Here is a 20,908-nt window from a genome sequence, read left to right on the forward strand (position 1 = left end):
TGTTTAAACATGAACGCAGCAGCTGTACCGCAGTCTGTCTTCTGCCACATGATTATGACATTATTTTGACATCAGATCTACAGCACATCACTTAATAAATTGGCTTTTTTTTATCACTTTTAAGTCATGTTTATTTTCTAAGAATCCCGTCAGAGCAGACAGATTTCTGAACAAATAAATTAAAGATATAGAATTACTAAGTGCATGCCATTTATTAGCGTCTAATGTACTGTGCTTTTTGGTTAAAACAGTTTTAATAAAACCAAATCATTACAATAAATAATATAATATTTTACTGATTCTAATTGTTCTTTTCTTTCCATTTATTTACTAAAATCAAATAAAATCAATTAACTAAAAAATAACCATCGCCAAACCAAATTTTGTTTATCTTAGTTTTGTAGTTATTTGTTTTTTATGCATTTTTATGTATATTTTGAACAAAACTCAGATTATTTAAACCAACAAAAGTTTCAGAACATAATTTCCAGAATTTCTCACTGAATGAAACCGGTGTGAAGCTGGATGTTATGCTGCATGACAAAAACTATATATATATATATATATATATATATATATATATATATATATATATATAGATAGATAGATAGATAGATAGATAGATAGATAGATAGATAGATAGATAGATAGATAGATAGATCAAATTAATAAAAAAAATTCAAAAGCCCAAATGTATTATTCCAATAACCATAAAATGATGACAATAATGAAGACTAAAACACTTAAATACTTAAAGGTATTTCAAGAATTGTTGCCTAGATAAAAATGTTCCCCAGATTAACGATGAACGACGAGATTTCTACGTTTTCAGGTTGTTCTGTGTTGCAGGACTGCAGATTACCACCAGGGGGCAGTTTTCTCAAGGAGAAAACATCCTAAATGTTGTTTTTGCTGAGAAGTCCTCGTCCATCTGTCTTTCTGCTGTGCAGGCAGCGTCCAGCTGGGGGCGCTCTCACCCTTTGGAGCCGCTGTCAGCTAATGTGACCCCCAGGTTCCCAACATGATGCCATCTACAGCAGTGAGGATCCTGTGCAGCTCCCCGGGCAGCACTATAACTCTGCTGGCTTTATGGCAGCATCTGCAGGCGGTGGCTTCGTTAAGCCTCCTCATCGCCACATGATCCATAAATAACCACATGGTTAACGGTGCTGACAGCAGCCTGACGCTGTCCCTCATGTTTAATCCAAACATCTGTTTTAACGCCAGCATCAGGTCAGCAATGAGCTGCAGCAGGACGCATCAACCGCGTCTTCCTTTTAGCCTTTATTTTATTCCCTCTAAAGCAGGGCTGTCCAAACCTTTCATCATCTGGGCCAAAACCATCAAGTCAAGCGTACTCAAACACAATTTTTAAAAAGCTAAAATTACCCGAAAAATATAACATGATTTCATTTTTAACTGCTCCACAAAATATGAGCATCCAATATTTTAATTAAACAAATCGGGAAGGGATGCGTAAATCATTGCAGATCCAGGGTTTTGCATATTTTTCTTATTAAAAGAGAATCGTCTAGTTTGCACATTCTTTTAAGCTCAGTTGGAAACAAATTTAACAAAATCGTCTGTTCCTAACGATAAGAACGGGAACCGTTTTTTTTTTTTTAAACATTTGCTTTATTCTAGCCAATTTTTATTTGGTGCACCCAAACTTGCTTTTGAGTAAAAGTCATTGGATAAATGTTCTCCTAATTACTGTGAAATGGAAGAGGATGTAAAAAGTGACGTTTTTAGAAGACAGATACTTTGTGTTGTAGCTGACACTTTTAATTCTGAGAAGATTTTATTAATTTTGCCCTAAATAAAGATGAAAAGTCTCCAACTACCTGTACTTTTGGGCCAGAGCATTGTTGAACTGCACATAATCAGTCCAGGGGCCAAAGTGTGGCCCCTGGTCAAAACTTTCTGTATTTATACTTTAATGACCGTGAGCGCGTGAAACTGAAGTTAAATTCCTGGTTTGTGGGCCCAGTGTTAGTAAAAAGTAAAAAGTGAAACCATCAGATATGATTTACAGATATTTTCTGTTGTTAAAAACTTTTTTTTAACTTAAAATGTCGAACACGATAAAGAACGGTCCAGTTTGACTGTAAAAAACTTTAGACTTTATTTGTTGAAGCTCTTTCTGACCCAGTTTCAGGGTTTAGATTCGTTTAGTTGGACCGGTGTGGATGAAGAGTAACATCTTCCTCTTCGTTTTGCTCATCTTCTTTTCAGTGGCAGCTGGTGATCAATGTTTTTGGGGTTAGCTCACTAGAGATTGATCATAAATCTGCCCTCCATCATTTAAATGCTGCTGCAGACAAAGCAGCATTTACCAGTAATGTGCTTTTATTTATCTCTCTTCTCCTGACTGATACCTTTGTACGCTGAGCTCCACCTGATCTAAAGTCCTCCCAGCTACAGGAGGAAAAACAGCAAATGTAAGACTTATTCCAGGTTCATAAGGAACTGATGCAGACTAAAGGTCCACGGATTACTGTAGCTGTTTATTTCTTATATTTACTCTTCTAACAGATTATTTTGTTTAGAAATGATCGTGTCTGCCAGGAGAGTGAAGCAGTCACAATTTCAGTCCTCTGGTCAGACCAAACATGATCACATGGTTATCTAAACATCATTAGTTAATATTTTAAATGCAAATATCAAATCAGCTGATATTACAGGACAGCCATTAATTTAAATCAGCAGATCTTCCCTCCGCTTCTGGATTTTAAAGTTAAATCTATCATCATTTCTCTGGAAGCGTTAGTAGGCTAAGAGTGTTTCTTTAATCTAAAGAGTATTTTCAACGAGTTTCCTTTTATTTGTATCATATTTTATAAGTTCATATTTAACATTTACAGGAAGTAGCGTTTTTTGTTAAGAATAAACATTATTTTGGACATTAAACACATTTAAATGCTGTTTTTTTAATTGTAATAAATTATTGAAACGCGCTTTATGGCGCCCTCTAGCGGCCGGGGGAGTAACTGCAGCCGGACGCACACACCCCGCCCTCCCCGGTGAGGAGCCGGAGCTGCGCCTCCTCCATGACGTCAGAGGAGGAGTGACTTCCAGGCGGTTTTAAACCTCAGACAGAAGGAAAAGGTTCTGCAGGAGCAACCCGCTGCACCACTTTCAGGGTCCGGTTCCGACCCAGAAGGCTTTTCTATGGGAGCGAACAGACGGGAGGAGGTTCTTTTCTTCAGAGGAGGAGAAAACAGCCGCTGAGAAGTTCCTGCGACTGCTGGTTCCGATCCCTGCTGGACCCGGAGGACCGAACCCAGGCAGGAGGCGCTTTGCCCACAGACTGAAGTTTTCAGCGGGGAGGTGAGTTCGAACCCATCCGGATCAGAACCGCTCCAAGAACCAGGAGGCAGAACTGCTTCATTTAGACCAGTTCATTGTTTATGATTTTCTTTACAGAAAGCTCCATTATCAAACTAATAATAATAATAATAATAATAATAATAATAATAATAATAATAATAATAATAATAATAATACCTTATTTATAAAGAACTTTACATGAACAAAGGTCAACACGTACAACTGAAAATAACTAAAATAATTAAGATAGACAAATAAAACACAGACAAGTTAAAATAGACAATCTAATAATAATCATGAGTTTAGTTTTTTAACTACTTAACATTTAAACCTATGTCCATGTTTGGAGTTTTTTTTTTATAATGATGTCACATTCAAATAAGCAAATAAATGTTAGATTTAGTTGATTTAGTTAAAATTTTATTTCAGAATGACATTAAATGTTTGCTTCTAATTTAGCAAGCATTTTAAGTGCATTTAATATAACAAATAAAGATTAACTTTTTTTTGTTTTTTTCTTCTGGTTTTTTATTTATTTATTTATTTTAAGTAGTGGGAAAAAATATATTTAATTTTCTTACATAAATTATTATTTTAATTCAGCTCCACGGCTTTTCCACTGATTTAAAGAAACAATTGAGCAGCATGAAGGAATGGTCCAGTTCTGGTCCGGTTCTGGTGCATAACTCAGTTTACATCTGGAAAGGTCACTTAGGATCGGAGCGATGATGCTATCAGGCAGTAACAGGAGCATCCGACGGTCCAAAGGGTCTGTTCTCCTGCATGCAGGGTGAGCAGGACTGGACCTGGTACCGTCACAGATCCATCTGACATTTAATCTGGACAATTATTGTGACCCACTGACCCAAATCTCTACATCTCCTCTAAATCAGCCGACTGGGGCATAAAAAATGGTGGAAAAGTAAGAATATAGCGTATTAAAGATTTAAAGAGTATTACAGTAGAGAGAGAAATCATTAATGACCCGGTTCTGTTATTAAACTTTATTTCTACAGGCAGACACAAGTTCAGAGTTAAAAACTCGTCCAGAACTAGACTTTCTAAAATACTGAATCTAAAAACAAGAGGTTTCTGACATTATTTTAGGATTTATTAATCGAGTAATAAAAACAGAGAGATTGGATCCAGCAGTTTAAGGTTCTGATGAGTCCAGGATGAAGGTGCAGAGGAAGAGGAGGCTGGTTCTTCTGGCTCGGACCGGACCAAAGGAACGCCGAGAGGAACGACTTCCTGGGATCGTAGACGGAACCTGGAGTGTTTTTGTGACCGGCAGGAGGACCGATACAGAGGAACCAGCCGAGGATGGATTTATAGACGAAAATGGACCAAAAATGGACCAAAAAAAGAAAAACTATGCAGAGAACCAACTAACTAAAGAAGACAAAGTGTAATGATGGAGCAACCTTCAATAGAGGAACCTTCTGAGGACAAAACCAAAAGTAGAACAGCAGGAACTCTGCTTTAGCTGGAAAACAGTGGAGCGGTTCTGGTTGTGACTGGATATCAGACGCAGACGGTAAATAAACGTCAGTAAAGAACGACGTCGTCAGCATAGAGACGCAGAAAGAATCAGCAATACCTTCTGGTGTCCCACAGGGAACACTTTATGCACCGCACAGGACACGCCGTCACACGATTGGGCCAAAAACACGCAGTTTAAAGTTCTCACAGGGCACAAAGATGCACATAAAAACAATCATAAATAAATAAATTATATGTGCAGAAAGTATTTCAGTGTTTTATAGTTTTATGCTACTTTTTCTGTTGTGACCTGAAAGCACTTTTAGATTAAAGGTTACTTTTATTATTTTTTTATTTTTTTACTTAGTTAACAGGAACTAAAGATGCAATATTTTAATGAAATTAACAAAGTAGTCAGACATTTGTTGAAAAAGGGATCTACAGATAATTATAAGGTTAAAATTTAATTTAAAAGGATTTAGCTTGGTCTTAAAACACATTTGCTGCGTTTAGCCGACGTCGGTTGTGAAGTAAAAGTCGTTGGTGTTTATATTTCCTACGGGGAAAAACGGGGTTAATAAAACACTCGTATTTTAAATTGTGCTTAACATTTTTCCTTTTTAATAAGATTTTATTTAACAGTGAAAACTTCACCCCAATAGGCCAGGAAATGTCCTTTTTCACCACAGCCACAAATGGCCTCTGGTCTTTAGACAGTATAGATCTGTTGGGTCAAACAGAACCTTCAGAACCATCCAGAGGGGAAACCACCATCTGCATTCTGGGCTCTGATTGGACAGAAAACAGGAAGTCCTGTGGCGGTGGGAGAAACACTGACTGGACAGAAATGACTTAAAGGTTCTGGATATTTCACCGGGTCAAAAAGAAATTCTGTGATTGTGGGAAACTGGAAAAAGGATCAAAGTGATAACCGGGTCGGTTTAAGTCCGACTACTTGTGACCCGTTAAAGCTCTGAATTCTGGTTCTGATGGAAAGGACGGCTGAGATATGAAGGTTCTAACAAGACTGGGTTGTCACTGTTTTCACCAATATCACACTTTTTATTTTTCCTAAATGATTTATTTTTTATGCAGTTTTGTAAACCTGTTGCGGTTCTGATCAGGATCCGTGTTTTAATCTATTCTCTTTGGGTTTTTCTCTCAGAGGAAAAGCAGAACCAGACGTGTACAGATATAAATGTTTTAAATGCTGCTTCCAGGTCTGTTTATCTGATAAAATCATGTTTTAATCAGCATAAAATAAATCCTCTTTACTGAGACTGAACCTTTTCACTTTAACAAACGAATAGGGTCCAAATTACTCATATTTATTTTGTTATTTAAACCATTAAAAAGCATCTTAAAATTTTAGAAAATATCCTAAAATTAAAAGTTGCTGTTAAATCTGAGAAATCGGTCAGTTTCTGGTTGAATGCATGAAGCCATCTCTGGTTCTGGAGGAACGTGTCAGTAATGGCAAAGCCGGTTAAAAACATAGAAGAAGAAATGACATAAAGATGAAAATTTTAGCAGAACGGAAATAAAAATCAGATTAGAGACTGAAATCAACAATATTTCAGTTCAGTTTAAATAAAACAATCCTGAACAAATGTGTTTTTAATCTTGATTTAAAGGAACTCAGGCTTTCAGCACTTTTCCAGTTTTCTGGAAGTTTGTTCCAGATCAGTGGAGCATAGGAACTAAATGCTGCTTCTCCATGTCTGGTTCTGGTTCTGGTTCTGGTTCTGGTTCTGCAGAGCAGGCTGGAGCCAGAAGACCTGTTCTCTACGTTCTTAGTCTTAGTGGAAGGACTTCAGAACCGGGTCCATGTTCTCTACGTTCTTAGTCTTAGTGAGGACTTCAGAACCGGGTCCATGTTCTCTACGTTCTTAGTCTTAGTGAGGACTTCAGAACCGGGTCCATGTTCTCTACGTTCTTAGTCTTAGTGAGGACTTCAGAACCGGGTCCATGTTCTCTACGTTCTTAGTCTTAGTGAGGACTTCAGAACCGGGTCCATGTTCCCTACGTTCTTAGTCTTAGTGAGGACTTCAGAACCGGGTCCATGTTCCCTACATTCTTAGTCTTAGTGAGGACTTCAGAACCGGGTCCATGTTCTCTACGTTCTTAGTCTTAGTGAGGACTTCAGAACCGGGTCCATGTTCTCTACGTTCTTAGTCTTAGTGAGGACTTCAGAACCGGGTCCATGTTCTCTACGTTCTTAGTCTTAGTGAGGACTTCAGAACCGGGTCCATGTTCTCTACGTTCTTAGTCTTAGTGGAAGGACTTCAGAACCGGGTCCATGTTCTCTACGTTCTTAGTCTTAGTGAGGACTTCAGAACCGGGTCCATGTTCTCTATGTTCTTAGTCTTAGTGGAAGGACTTCAGAACCGGGTCCATGTTCTCTACGTTCTTAGTCTTAGTGGAAGGACTTCAGAACCGGGTCCATGTTCTCTACGTTCTTAGTCTTAGTGAGGACTTCAGAACCGGGTCCATGTTCTCTACGTTCTTAGTCTTAGTGAGGACTTCAGAACCGGGTCCATGTTCTCTACGTTCTTAGTCTTAGTGGAAGGACTTCAGAACCGGGTCCATGTTCTCTACGTTCTTAGTCTTAGTGAGGACTTCAGAACCGGGTCCATGTTCTCTACGTTCTTAGTCTTAGTGAGGACTTCAGAACCGGGTCCATGTTCTCTACGTTCTTAGTCTTAGTGAGGACTTCAGAACCGGGTCCATGTTCTCTACGTTCTTAGTCTTAGTGAGGACTTCAGAACCGGGTCCATGTTCTCTACGTTCTTAGTCTTAGTGAGGACTTCAGAACCGGCTCCATGTTCTCTACGTTCTTAGTCTAAGTGAGGACTTCAGAACCGGGTCCATGTTCTCTACGTTCTTAGTCTTAGTGAGGACTTCAGAACCGGGTCCATGTTCTCTACGTTCTTAGTCTTAGTGAGGACTTCAGAACCGGGTCCATGTTCTCTACGTTCTTAGTCTTAGTGAGGACTTCAGAACCGGGTCCATGTTCTCTACGTTCTTAGTCTTAGTGAGGACTTCAGAACCGGGTCCATGTTCTCTACGTTCTTAGTCTTAGTGAGGACTTCAGAACCGGGTCCATGTTCTCTACGTTCTTAGTCTTAGTGAGGACTTCAGAACCGGGTCCATGTTCTCTACGTTCTTAGTCTTAGTGGAAGGACTTCAGAACCGGGTCCATGTTCTCTACGTTCTTAGTCTTAGTGAGGACTTCAGAACCGGGTCCATGTTCTCTACGTTCTTAGTCTTAGTGAGGACTTCAGAACCGGGTCCATGTTCTCTACGTTCTTAGTCTTAGTGAGGACTTCAGAACCGGGTCCATGTTCTCTACGTTCTTAGTCTTAGTGAGGACTTCAGAACCGGGTCCATGTTCTCTACGTTCTTAGTCTAAGTGAGGACTTCAGAACCGGGTCCATGTTCTCTACGTTCTTAGTCTTAGTGAGGACTTCAGAACCGGGTCCATGTTCTCTACGTTCTTAGTCTTAGTGAGGACTTCAGAACCGGGTCCATGTTCTCTATGTTCTTAGTCTTAGTGAGGACTTCAGAACCGGGTCCATGTTCTCTACGTTCTTAGTCTTAGTGAGGACTTCAGAACCGGGTCCATGTTCTCTAGTTCTTAGTCTTAGTGAGGACTTCAGAACTGGGTCCATGTTCTCTACGTTCTTAGTCTAAGTGAGGACTTCAGAACCGGGTCCATGTTCTCTACGTTCTTAGTCTTAGTGAGGACTTCAGAACCGGGTCCATGTTCTCTACGTTCTTAGTCTTAGTGAGGACTTCAGAACCGGGTCCATGTTCTCTATGTTCTTAGTCTTAGTGAGGACTTCAGAACCGGGTCCATGTTCTCTACGTTCTTAGTCTTAGTGAGGACTTCAGAACCGGGTCCATGTTCTCTACGTTCTTAGTGAGCTGTGTGTCGTCTGCATAGTGATGGTAGCTGATGATGTTTATGATCTGAGCTAGAGGAGCATGTAGATCTAGAACAGGAGGAACCCAGGATGGAACCTTGGAGAACCCCACATGTGATTTATGTCTCTGATGTAAAGTTACCTGCTGACACTAAAAGTTATTTAAATATGATGTAAAGCAGCTGAATGTTGTAGCAGAGCCTCAGTTCTCCAGTCGCTCTGATGGTCAGATGCTGTGAAGTCCAATAATAGCAGCGCTGTGGTTCTTCCTCAGTCTGCGTTTATGTGGATGTCATTGAACACGTTCTGTAGGGCGGCCTCAGAACGCGGCGCCTAATGAGCCTGGGCTCCCTAACACGGCGTTCCTCCGGCTGATTGGAGCCAGGTGTCTCCTCCAGAGGAACCGGGCCGTCCCAGCTGCCGTCATAAAGCCAAACCCGGCCTTGGGTGAAATGAGACGCTTCGCAGGACAAATTGTTCTGCCGTTCCTCATTTGGAGAAGGAAATGGAACCCTGCAATTATTCTCTGTTGTTGCTGCAGCTAATTATAACGGCTGAAGATGGCGTGGTGCTGACTCAGCGCTGGGTCGCCCTGTTATTCCCAGCTGAAAGCAGGAGAAGTTCAGGAAGTTTAAATGTTCTGGTGGGTTCGGGTGATGTGGTTCAGGTGATCTGGTTCAGGTGATCTGGTTCAGGTGATCTGGTTCAGGTGATCTGGTTCAGGTGATCTGGTTCAGGTGATCTGGTTCAGGTGATCTGGTTCAGGTGATCTGGTTCAGGTGATCCGGTTCAGGTGATCTGGTTCAGGTGATCTGGTTCGGGTGATCTGGTTCAGGTGATCTGGTTCAGGTGATCTGGTTCAGGTGATCTGGTTCAGGTGATCTGGTTCAGGGAGGAATCGGGACGCTCCTCAGGTTTAAACCCTCTGAGGACGTATTATGGGGTGGAACGCTGAGTTATTGGGCGGTCTGGGAACGCGTGTGTGGCGTGTTTAATTTGGACGTGTTTGGTGTGGAGCGAGGACTCGGTGTTTAGAGCTCGCTTACAGGGTTTCACATTCCTGACCCCCCCCACAAGTAAATAATCCTGAGCTTTTCACCAGAAAGCTGACGGGATCTGATGCCAGCAGCCACTCGGCTTCTCTGCCTCACACACGTTTTCTGACACCGAGCTAAATTCACACATTCTGGAGCATTAATTTAGAAACAGTACTTAGCTCCAGCGGCTCGGCGGCTTACAGCCGGCTCCTCCACAGGAGACGGACTAAATGCTGTCAAACTAATTTCTATATGGGGCCACTTTGGCTTCATGAAGTCATTAAAAGGGCCGCTTGCATAGAGACGATACTTTTCATTTCATAATTTCATTCCAGTTCACACAGTAGTATAAAAAATGCACAGTAACATAAAAGTAGCACCCTTAGGCCCAGTTTATACAGTTTATCTGCAAAAAAAGTTGATATTTGGGTGAGTTACACTTACAGGAGGCACAGTTTTAGCCACTTTATTCACTATAAAAGGATATATGCCTTTTTTTTGGCTCTCGAGGGCCGGATAATTTACCTTGATGGGCCGGATTTGGCCCGCGGGCCTTGAGTTTGACACCTGTGGACTAAAACATCAACTATGCTGATATTAGGTTCTCTAATGTCAGGTTCAGTCACTCTGTCAGCATTCACCTCCAGTTCTGATCGGGTTCTGATGAAACCGTGATGGACAGCTGTTCTGTCCCAGATCTGGTTCTGGGTCTCCTCCCAGGAGGATGCAGGGACCAGGAACCAACCTGCTGCTGGAACCGTTCTACTGGAGGCAAAGAACTGACCCCGAGGAACCAGTCCACCTTTTTCTGGATCAGAACCATGTCCTCAGACTTAGAGGAGCTGATTTGATTATACCCCAAAAGATAGATGCAGCACCCCCACAAATTACCAGGAAATGCAGTCGTCGCCCATTAAAACATTTCCCATGAGCCTTCACTCTATAGGGATAAAGATCTGATCCTGACTCTCGGCTCTCTGAACGTTCCTAGAAGCAATAGAAGACACGCTCAGGGCAGAACCGATAGATAAAAGGGCTGGACGATAATTCAATAACAATTTACATCCATTAATAGAAAAAAAGGGTCAAAAGAAGTAAAATAGAATAAAAGTTTTCCTTCGTTTAACATTCTATCATGTAGGTTAATATTACATCATTACATCGTCCCAGCCAATCACAAAGCAGACCCAGTAACCAAGCTCCGCCCCCTTCAGAGAGTTCAGAGAACACGCGTTTTTTTATTTTTTAAAACTTGCAGTTTTGGTAAAATGTTGGTTGAATAAAGGGTTGAGTTCAGGGCCAGATTATCCATAAGGGCCAGTGGGCCAGTGCCCAGGGGCACCAACCATGGGGGGGTACCACATGACACATGCTTTAAAAATATATTTTTCATAAATTGTTATATTATTTACTTGAAATTGTTGAAAGATCATGCATTATTCGTTTTGTGAACACTGATGTCACAATAATAATAAATTATAAATAAATCAAGATTTTTTTGATTTCAACATTTTAAAATGAGATATTTGAATATTGCTCACTGCTCATATGCCTACATGTAGTTGTGTAAGTTAGTAAATAAATTACATTACAGAAATCCCCTTGATTATGTCTGATGTTTTTGACCGGAGGACACAGCACGGGTAAGGGGGGGGGGTGCTTTGAGGTTTAGTGCCCAGGGGCACCACATTGTTTTGATACTGGCCTGGTTGAGTTTGAATTTAGTGTTTGTGTCTGTATCTAAAAATAGGTTGCTAAGCAACAGCATAAAATGGGCTGCATTTAAAATAAATGTTTTGAACTTGTTGATAATTATCAATATCGATTGATATGATTTCTATTTTATCAATACGCTGGTTTTCTATATCGTCCAGCCCTACTAGATGCATAAATGCATCACATCTTATTTTCTGGGCCCCTGCTCTCATGCCGCCCTGGGCGACTGCCCGTATCGCCTATATTAGAAAACACCTCTGCGTCCGTTCTTCCCTTCAGCGACTTCTGGATCTCCCGCTCCTCAGGAGGATCCTGAACCAGCAGAGAAGCAGAAAAGTCCAGCAGAGATTCTAGAACAGCATCTAACAGACCCGGCCTCTTCCTACCAGAACATGTTGGAGAGTTTCAGAACCAGATGTGGGGCCATGACCCCATGGAGATGGACCCCCTGTGACCCGTTTACAGGAGGAATGGGACTAAAGCACCCCCCCCCCCCCCCCCCCCCAGAACTCTCTACCACCCCTACTTAGAAACACAGACTCACTTCTCCATTTCAAATAACAACTAAAAACTCATCTGTTTAAGAACGCCTTAATGTCTTTAATATCAATTTCCCTGTCTAGCCTTTTTATTTTTAAAATGGTTTTTATTCTGAGTTTGACTTTGTTTCTAACAGATTGTGTTATTATCCTTTTGTACCTTGAGTGTCCAGAAAGGCGCCTTTTAAATAAAATGTATTATTATTTTTATTTTTATTATTATTATTATTATTATTATTATTATTATTATTATTATTATTATTATTAAAGAGCATGTGGAGGTCTTCATTGCTTAGTGGCAGCTTCTGGGTTGATTCTGAGCTACTGGACCGGATGGATATTAAGAAATAAAATGAAGCATAAAATGTTTGCTGGAAGATAAAATCATCAGAATGTGTGACATCGTAGTATTCACAGGACTTTTTTAAACTCATAATGGTTAAAATAAAATAAAATAAATTTTATTTAGGATTTTTACAACAATTCCTGTCCAGACCTGAAATCCCCGTTAGGTTTAAAACTTCAGATTCCTGCGTGTTTTAACGAGTTTCATGGTGTTTTTTTGTTTTTTTTTTGGTGAAGACCGTCTTCTCTGCTGCCTCAGGTTGCCATGGTGAACAGCAGGGTGGAGGCGCCCGCCGTGGCGGTGATGGGCGGCGGCGGCGGGGCGGCGGCCGGCAGGTCGTGTGCGGGATGCGGAGGACGGATCGCGGACCGCTTCCTGCTCTTCTCCATGGAGCGCTACTGGCACACCCGCTGCCTGAAGTGCTCCTGCTGCCACGCCCAGCTGGGCGAGTACAGCAGCATCTGCTACAGCAAAGGAGGCATGATCCTCTGCAAGAACGACTACATCAGGTGAGCGCCGCCATGTTTGCCCTCTGTAGACCAGAGTCTGCAGGACGGTGAGGGAACGGCTCAGTTCTCCACATTTAAAACTTTAAACCTGCAGCCGTGATGCTGTTAGGTAATAACGTCTTCACACCGCGCAGGATTTCTGGATAAACGGAACTGCTTAATAAAATCAAACATCCAGGTTGAAAGGACCTTTCATAAATGCTACATAATTGAATGGAAAACTGTTTTCTTTTGTCCCACAAATTAAAGATGTGATCATTTAGGGGTCTCATGCGTTTGCCTTGACAAAAAAATGGTGAAGCGTTTCCTTCCTGGTTGTTGGTGTGGAGATTAAACAGATCTTAAAGCTTTTCTATCTGCAACAACAGCTACATGTGCTGGAGGAACAAATCTGTGTTGTCCTTGAACTGCAGACAGGGACCACAGAAAATGATCCCTAGGCCCATAAATGGCCCCCGGGTCGCGCTTTGGACACCTCAGGCCTGAGTGTCGTTCAGATTATTTTCAGCGTTTTATTAAATAGTGTCCATCTGCAGGGCAGAACGTGTCTTCACACAGATCTCTGTTTCCTCTGGGAGGTTTGACTCAGTTATCACTGAAGCTTGGACCCGTCGGTTCTGATACTCAGTTAGCCATTAGTGGTCAATAATAATAATAATAATAATAATAATAATAATAATAATAATAATAATAATAATAATAATAATAATAATAATAATAGTAATAATAATAAGGGGAAAAAAAGTCCCACCTCCAGCCTAGGAGGGGGCTGTGTCAGAGAGCTCTCCCCCAGAAGAGTGCCTGTGGCTGGGGCAGTAGGGCTGGAAAACTCCCCTCCAGTCCTGGAAGTCCAGCATGGGGTGGATACGAAATCAACTGGAGTAGCTAAAAATAAATAAATAAATAAATAAAATAATAATAATAATAATAATAATAATAATAATAATAATAATAATAATAATAATAATAATAATAATAATAATAATAATAATAATAATAATAATTAATTTAATTTAATTAATAATAATAATAAAACACTCAATCCAATGAACATCAACAAATAGCAGGAATAAAAAAAAAAAAAAAACAGGAGAAAGTATGGGATCATTATAATCAAATTAAATTTAAAAATCACAGAGTATGCCTGTCTAAAAAGATGTGTTTTTAGGTGAGTTTTAAAAGTATTTACAGACGTGGAGTGTTAGACGGGGCTAGTTGCTCATATTAGGAGCAGAGGTGATGTCACACTGTGTGTCTAACTTTTTAAAAGGTTTCTCATTAATTCCTGTGAATAAATTTATTAATTTACTGAACCAAACGGCGTCTCCCTGGTTAAAAGTTGCCGTCTGCTGCGGTTCAGGTGCAGCTTTACCTTCTTGCTCGCTGCAGATCTTCTCTTTGGACCTGATGTTGAACATCTGCAGCGAAGCTCCAACAGAACCGACAGTTTGTTCCTCCTGAGGGAGTCCAGAAGCCCAGCCTCATGTTTCATCGTCTGAAGCAAGCAGACGGAAAGCAGTTCTGAAGCAACGTTTGGCTCTGTGTTGATGTTGGAGGGTTATTTCAGGTAACTGAGAGATGTCGAAATGTCCAAACAGGCGGTTCTGAAGATCTGATCCAAGACAGAACTCTGAGACGCTGCTGGTCTGCTGCCGAGACCGCATTTTAAAACTGACCTTTAGTTTTACTGAAAGCTAAAAAGTAACAAAACCTTTTTGAAAAAACGAGGTGAATCCAACTTCAGATGAACAACATATAATTTATTTAAACATCATTAAACCAAACCGTTGTTTAATTAATGAGAACCGTTCCACCTTCATACGGAACACACTGCAAAAAGAGACCTAAAAATAAGTAACATTTAAATAAATATTTGCCCTTGATTTGAGCAGGTAAATAAGATTATTTGCCAGTGGAATGATTATTTTTACCCCTTAAATAAGATAATTAGATATACTGCACTTTAAATAAGATGATGGAGGTGAGTTGTTCCCATTTTAAGTTCAAATTAGCAATTCCATTGGTAAATAATCTTATTTAACTACTCAAATCAAGGAAAAATACTAAATAATTTCTCATTTTTAGTTATATTTTTGCAGTGCAAGTCTGTTTTCTGCTCTAATCTGGTCCATTGGACTCCAGCCAGAGAAACATAGCCCTCTATTTTCTACTGAAACTCCTCTAAAATGGTGAAGTGTGGGTTTAAATGTCTGTTAACGTGATATAAAACATAATAAAAGTATTTTAAATACAGAAACATAGAAGGTTTTGGTGGCCAGTGTACTCACCCATACACGATGGAAGTAGAAATACGGCAAGTTGATGCATAACGGAGGACGTGGAGGTCCATCATGGCTGCATCCACAGGAGCCCAGGAGGTGTGGGTCAGCAGAGGAACTGATTAACGGATCAACATCTGTGTGATCTCCTCTATGAAAGCAGATGTTTGACATTTTAATGCTCTGCAGCATCCAGGAGTGTTTAAACATGATGCCAGGGCAGAAAGACATGAGCAAGAACCTTAGAGGAGCAACTGTTGCTGCCCATCAACCTGGGAAGGGTTCAAAGCTCACCTTCAAACCATCTGAGGTCTATCATCCTGCAGAGAGGAAGATTATCCTAGGAGGAGAACATCTCAGCAGCTTCCAGCCTTCCAGGATGGACGTCCAGCAGTATTCAGCGGGAAACTCAAAGAAATGAGCAGAAACCCAGGAGCTCCACCTCAGACCCTCAGTTAGAAGGAGGAATAAATCAAAGTGTTGCAATGGCCTAGTCAAAGTCCAGAGCTTAACAGAGCCGCACAGAGACGTCTGCAAACCTGGATGAGCTGAAGGAACGTTTGGAAGAACCTTTTTAATCCGTTGTTCTCAATCTGAGCCTGGTTTTTAGGACCCGCTGAGCAGCAGGTGATGTTTTTATTTAGATGAATCAAACCTCAGACCTGATAGAGGGTGAGCTTCTTGTCTTCATGTTTATGTGTAGAACCCCGTTTTACAGCCAGAAACGTGTTTTTCATGCAGACTCTTCGGACACAGTGGAGCCTGCAGCGCCTGCGGACAGTCCATCCCTGCCAGTGAGATGGTGATGCGAGCTCAAGGCAGCGTTTATCACCTGAAGGTGGGTGTGGTTCTGGACCAGTCCACCTGATACCACCTGGATCCGCCGCCTGTCGTCTGACTGTTTGTTGTTCCTTCGTTAGTGTTTCACCTGCGCCACCTGCCGGAACCGCCTGGTCCCCGGTGACCGCTTTCATTACATCAACGGGACGATCTTCTGCGAGCATGACCGGCCTGGAGGAGGCCTGCTGAGCGGACACTCTGCTCCACTGCAGCCAAACGGCATCATGTCGGATCAGAAGGTCAGAAGAGGAAGTTTTACTTGACTGTGAGGTCCTCTGCTGGGTCAGTGGTGGAGTCATAAATCTTTATGACCATCTTAACTAAACTCACGATGAGGGAACATGTGCTGGAGATGAGGAGGTTCTGGTCCAGTGATATGAGGGCAGATTACTGGGTTTGCAGTGAGCTGATCTAGAGCAGAAGGCATCTGGAGCGGTGGTGTTCATCAGGCAGGTCCTGGAGCATCCAACGTTTAGAGAAATAAAACATTAAAACCTTCTGGGCTTCAGATCAGGATGTTAGCTCTTTGCACTCATGCTGTGCTCCGCCCAGTTAGCATCACCCAGTTAGCATCAATCAGTTAGCTCCACTCAGTTAGCATCAATCAGTTAGCATCAATCAGTTAGCATCAATCAGTTAGCTCCACTCAGTTAGCATCAATCAGGTAGCATCAATCAGTTAGCTCCACCCAGTTAGCATCACTCAGTTAGCATCACTCAGTTAGCATCAATCAGGTAGCTCCATCCAGTTGGCTCCACCCAGTTAGCTCCACCCAGTTAGCTCCGCCCAGTTAGCATCAATCAGTTAGCTCCAGCAAGTTAGCATCACCAAGTTAGCTTCACCCAATTAGCATCACCCAGTTAGCATCACTCAGTTAGCTCCACTCAGCATCAGCCAGTTAGCTTCACTCAGTTAGCATCAATCAGGTAGCTCACTCAGTTAGCATCACTCAATTAGCATCACCCAGTTAGCATCAATCGGTTAGCTCCGCCCAGTTAGCATCACTCAGTTAGCATCAATCGGTTAGCTCCGACCAGTTAGCATCAATCAGTTAGCTCCACCCAGTTAGAATCAGCCAGTTAACATCACCAAGTTAGCATCAATCAGTTAGCATTTGTCCAGATGGTTGTCAATCAAAAAAGAGAAATTTGTGGCTATTTTTGGCTCAACATTGTTAAGAACCATTTAGTTTTTAAACTGTGACGTTCTGAAAGCAACCCCATGTATTTCCGGATCCTCCACAGGCCGCTGGAGCCTTAAGGGAATTACACTTCTGATTTAGACAATAGTACAGCCATAAAATACAACCCTTTACCACTATTTAAAATGGTTGTTTAATTTATTAAGCTCAATATATCTTATTAATGAGTTAATGCAGGTCTTAAATTTAAAGCATAAGAAATTTAAAAATGGCCCAAATCCAGAAAATTGAGTGAAGCTTGCAGGAACCGTCCGGTGAGTCTCCACCAGGGCTGTGGAGGCAGAACTGTTTAACTAAAAGGCGCTGAAGAACCACGAGGTCCAGCAGATGAGGACCAGTTCTCTAATAATTTCCTTTAAATGTGAAATCCCCCCTTAAAGCGGTCCTGGTGCTCTTAGAGGGCGAGAGGTACCAGACGAAACATTTGAGTCTGACGAGGTTCTGGTTGATGCTGATCTCTGATCTCTGCTTACAGGTGTGCTGAGGAAGACGATGGGAACCCACACGTGCCTTCTCCTTCCCAGTCTTTTATCGATCTTCATCCTCCAAGCGTACGCCCTCCTCCTCCTCCTCCTCAACAGACCCAATAAACCGCTTTCTGCTGAGAAGGCCTTGAAGACTTCAACGGGACCGGTCCAGCGTGGAGCTGAAAGGTGACGAAGGCTGAATGAAGCTGCTGCAGATTCATGGATCTCACCAGATGACCTGACACGCCTGAGGAGGAAAGACCGACCCGTTGGTTCCAGGAGAACCTTTCAAGCCTTCAGCCACCCTGCTGGGTCTGGTGGACCCTGAACCGGACTCAGACGGACTGTTCTAAGCAGATCTGAGACAGACGTTGTTAGTTCTTGGTTGGATCTGTGTGTGTTTCTTTTATTGTAAATAAAGCTTTATTCCGTCATCGGTGCCGAACACATCCTCTGAGGTCCGGTTTACCAGGAGATAACGAGAACGTGGAGCTTCATGAGGTCTAGACATGAGCTAAACACAGGCTGGGGTGTGGCCTTTGACTAGGCCGTTGTAGAACCTGCAGCTTCAGCTGTCTGAGAGCTGCTGCTCAGAGAAGATCATGTTCCACCCAATGACTGGAGAACAAGCCCAAAGCATCACTCCTCCACCACCGTGCATGGCAGTAGGTCTGACGTGTCTTTCCACCCTGGCATCGTGTTTAAACACTCCTGGAGCGGTTCTCCGTGAAGACGATCCGTTAATTAATGCGTTTTATCTGCAGCTTCTGGTGTTTTTAATGTTTTTAATCATTTTCATGCAAATGTGTCAAATTTGTCCATTTTAAAACGAAATACTCCAAACGAGGTGTTTTTTTTTCTTCTTATCTTGAATGTTCAGATATTTCACATCTCTCTGCTGACCTTTAAGCACAAATCTTCCATTAACTGTTGAAGACTTTTTAAATAAATATAGAGTCCATCAGCGTCAGTGATTGGTCAGTTTTCTTTCTGCAGCACATGATGGCCGTCTGATGCGACTTTCTCTGCATGCAAAGGAGCTTTTTAGCGATCATGAAGAGTCAGACGGACCAGACTTGTGCCGTGGCAGTGGGGGGGGGGGGGGGGTGCTCAGCCGCGGTGACCCAGGCGTGGAAGCTGTGATTCCCGTGGCGGCGTGTCCACCATGTGACCAGAGTGTGACTGAGCCTTCGGCGCTTCAGGCCGGCGGCTGAGAGAGAACGCTGGTGTTTCTTGGACAAACATGGCTGATTACCCACAGGAATGGGATTTCAAAGGCCGAGCCGAGACCATTACAGAAGCAATTAAAGCGGGATGCGCTGGAGGCCTACACGGCTTTAGATGCACTCCTGTGTTGCAGCCTAATGAGGTCTAATCTGGTGAGCCCGTCTAATTAAAAAAGGAGGGGAAGTTTCTGCGGTTAGAGCTGGAAGAACAAAGATGTCGGAGTCCATGAAACGTTTGCCACCGTGAAAAACTCGTCAGATCTAAACTGCGACATCTAAAGCTGATCAGCAAACTGTCTGTATGAGGAAGCAGAGACGCTTCAGGTTCCTGATTCCTGATTCCTGCACCGCCGCCTGTCTCACGTCAGGACGGCGCCGCTGAAAGAGACTCCTCAGGTTAACGGGCCCAGAGAACAGAGCGGTTCCCTCAGGGTCGCTCCAATTAGCCTGACATTCACAGCAACAAAGACGCTTTCAGCGCTCCTAACTCATCTCCCAGAACAACAGTCCTCCCATGAAGGAGGCTGTTTTCATCCTGCAGACCTCCAATCATCCCATCGCCACTAAAATCCCTGGTTTTCTCTCGTGGTTCCCAGAACCTTTAGTTTCCTCTGGTGATGAAACGGGTTCCTGTCAGGAGAACGTCAGGAGAACCGTCGGTTTAAACGCTCCTCCTGCAAACTTATTCACACGTCTCAAACTTCTCCAGGTTTTCTCCCGTTTCAGCCACAAACTGTTTAATGCAACATAAAGTAGAAGTTAAATGTGGAAGGAAATTCAGGAAATGGGTTTTTAATATTTTATCCAAACAAAAATCTGCTTGTAAATGAAATTAGGTCCACCTGAACTGGCAGTATTCAGAGAAGCAGCCAGGAGGACCTTTGGTAGCTCTGGAGGAGCTGCAGAGATCCAGCGCTCAGCTGGGAGAATGCAGAAGTCTGAATGGAGCCCTTCTGTTGGATTATGTTGAATTATTGCATAAAAATAAAACTATTAATTGCAATAAAAATAAGCATTCACGTAATTTATATTTAGATTTTTAGCCACACACCTATAGCAGCTCCAAGAACAAACACATAGATATTTTTATCCTTTTCTAGACAAAATGGACAAAAATGGCATCAGAATATAAAAATAATTGCAAAATCAATGAAAAGCTCTGATTACAAAAATAAAGCTAATTAAGCATAATTTGTATGATTTTGCAGTCGTTTTGTTTGCAGGAGCCTGTTTGGGCTCCAGAGGGTTGATGGTGTGATTCCCCTTTAATCCAGCCTGGCCTCCTGGTTCTGCTTTACGACGTCTTCTGGCACTAAAACAAGATCAATGTAACATCCAGGAGGTTCTGACCCGGTGCTGAGGACATTTGTCCATGTCACGGAGTTTCATGATGTTTTATGAATAAAGCAAATTTAAACTGAATTTCTCCTTCCTTCATTTAGAAAGACGTAAAGATGAAATGGATAAAAATTAGATTTATTTTGTTGTTATTTGAAAAGTCCATTTTCTGTGCTGCCAAGTTGCAGCAGCTTAATAATGTGTAAAGTTTTGCTGAGCAGATCGGTGGTAGTGTGAGCCTGAATTTTAACCTTTGGAAAGTTTTATTCTGTGTATCTTTGGTTTGTTGCTAATTAGTTTTTAACTCATGGAGTTAATTAGGAAGATGCACACGAGGCTGGAAGCCCGGAGACCCCCATCGTCGCTTATCAACATATGAAGATAATTGCAATTAAAGTGATTTGCATGCTTTAATGAATTTGTCCCATGCTTTTCAGGAGCACAGACACCGAGTAAATAATTGATTTCTCCTCAGCATCATTTGATGCCGCCTTCAAGTCAACAAGCTGATAGCTGAGGTTCTTCTTCTGTCTCTAATTAAGCAGCCCAGAGGCTCACAGAGCCGCCGGTTCTGGTCCTCCTCTGCAGACCTAAACCTTTCCCAGCTCCAGAACCAGAACCGGTTCCTGGCCTGCAGGATTCTACGGGTCATGGTCACCTCTCTGTTGTCAC

General features: G+C 42.1%; 1 protein-coding gene across 2 annotated transcripts; it reads left to right on the forward strand.

Annotated features, from left to right (window-relative positions):
- Nucleotides 1-3,086: 3,086 nt before the first annotated feature.
- lmo4a (LIM domain only 4a) lies at nt 3,087-18,642 on the forward strand. 2 transcript variants are annotated; one of them, XM_021311127.2, is made up of 5 exons: nt 3,087-3,330; nt 12,613-12,885; nt 15,906-16,002; nt 16,085-16,243; nt 17,681-18,642. In XM_021311127.2, exons 2-5 carry the CDS (start codon nt 12,641-12,643, stop codon nt 17,687-17,689), a joined length of 510 nt encoding a protein of 169 aa, XP_021166802.1. In that variant the 5' UTR covers nt 3,087-3,330; nt 12,613-12,640; the 3' UTR covers nt 17,690-18,642. The 2 variants fall into 2 exon arrangements, with proteins under 2 accessions (XP_021166802.1, XP_035995806.1); XM_036139913.1 differs by having other exon boundaries at nt 12,635-12,885.
- Nucleotides 18,643-20,908: the final 2,266 nt, after the last annotated feature.

The sequence above is a fragment of the Fundulus heteroclitus genome, chromosome 8, assembly GCF_011125445.2.
Source record: "Fundulus heteroclitus isolate FHET01 chromosome 8, MU-UCD_Fhet_4.1, whole genome shotgun sequence".
NCBI lineage: Eukaryota > Metazoa > Chordata > Actinopteri > Cyprinodontiformes > Fundulidae > Fundulus > Fundulus heteroclitus.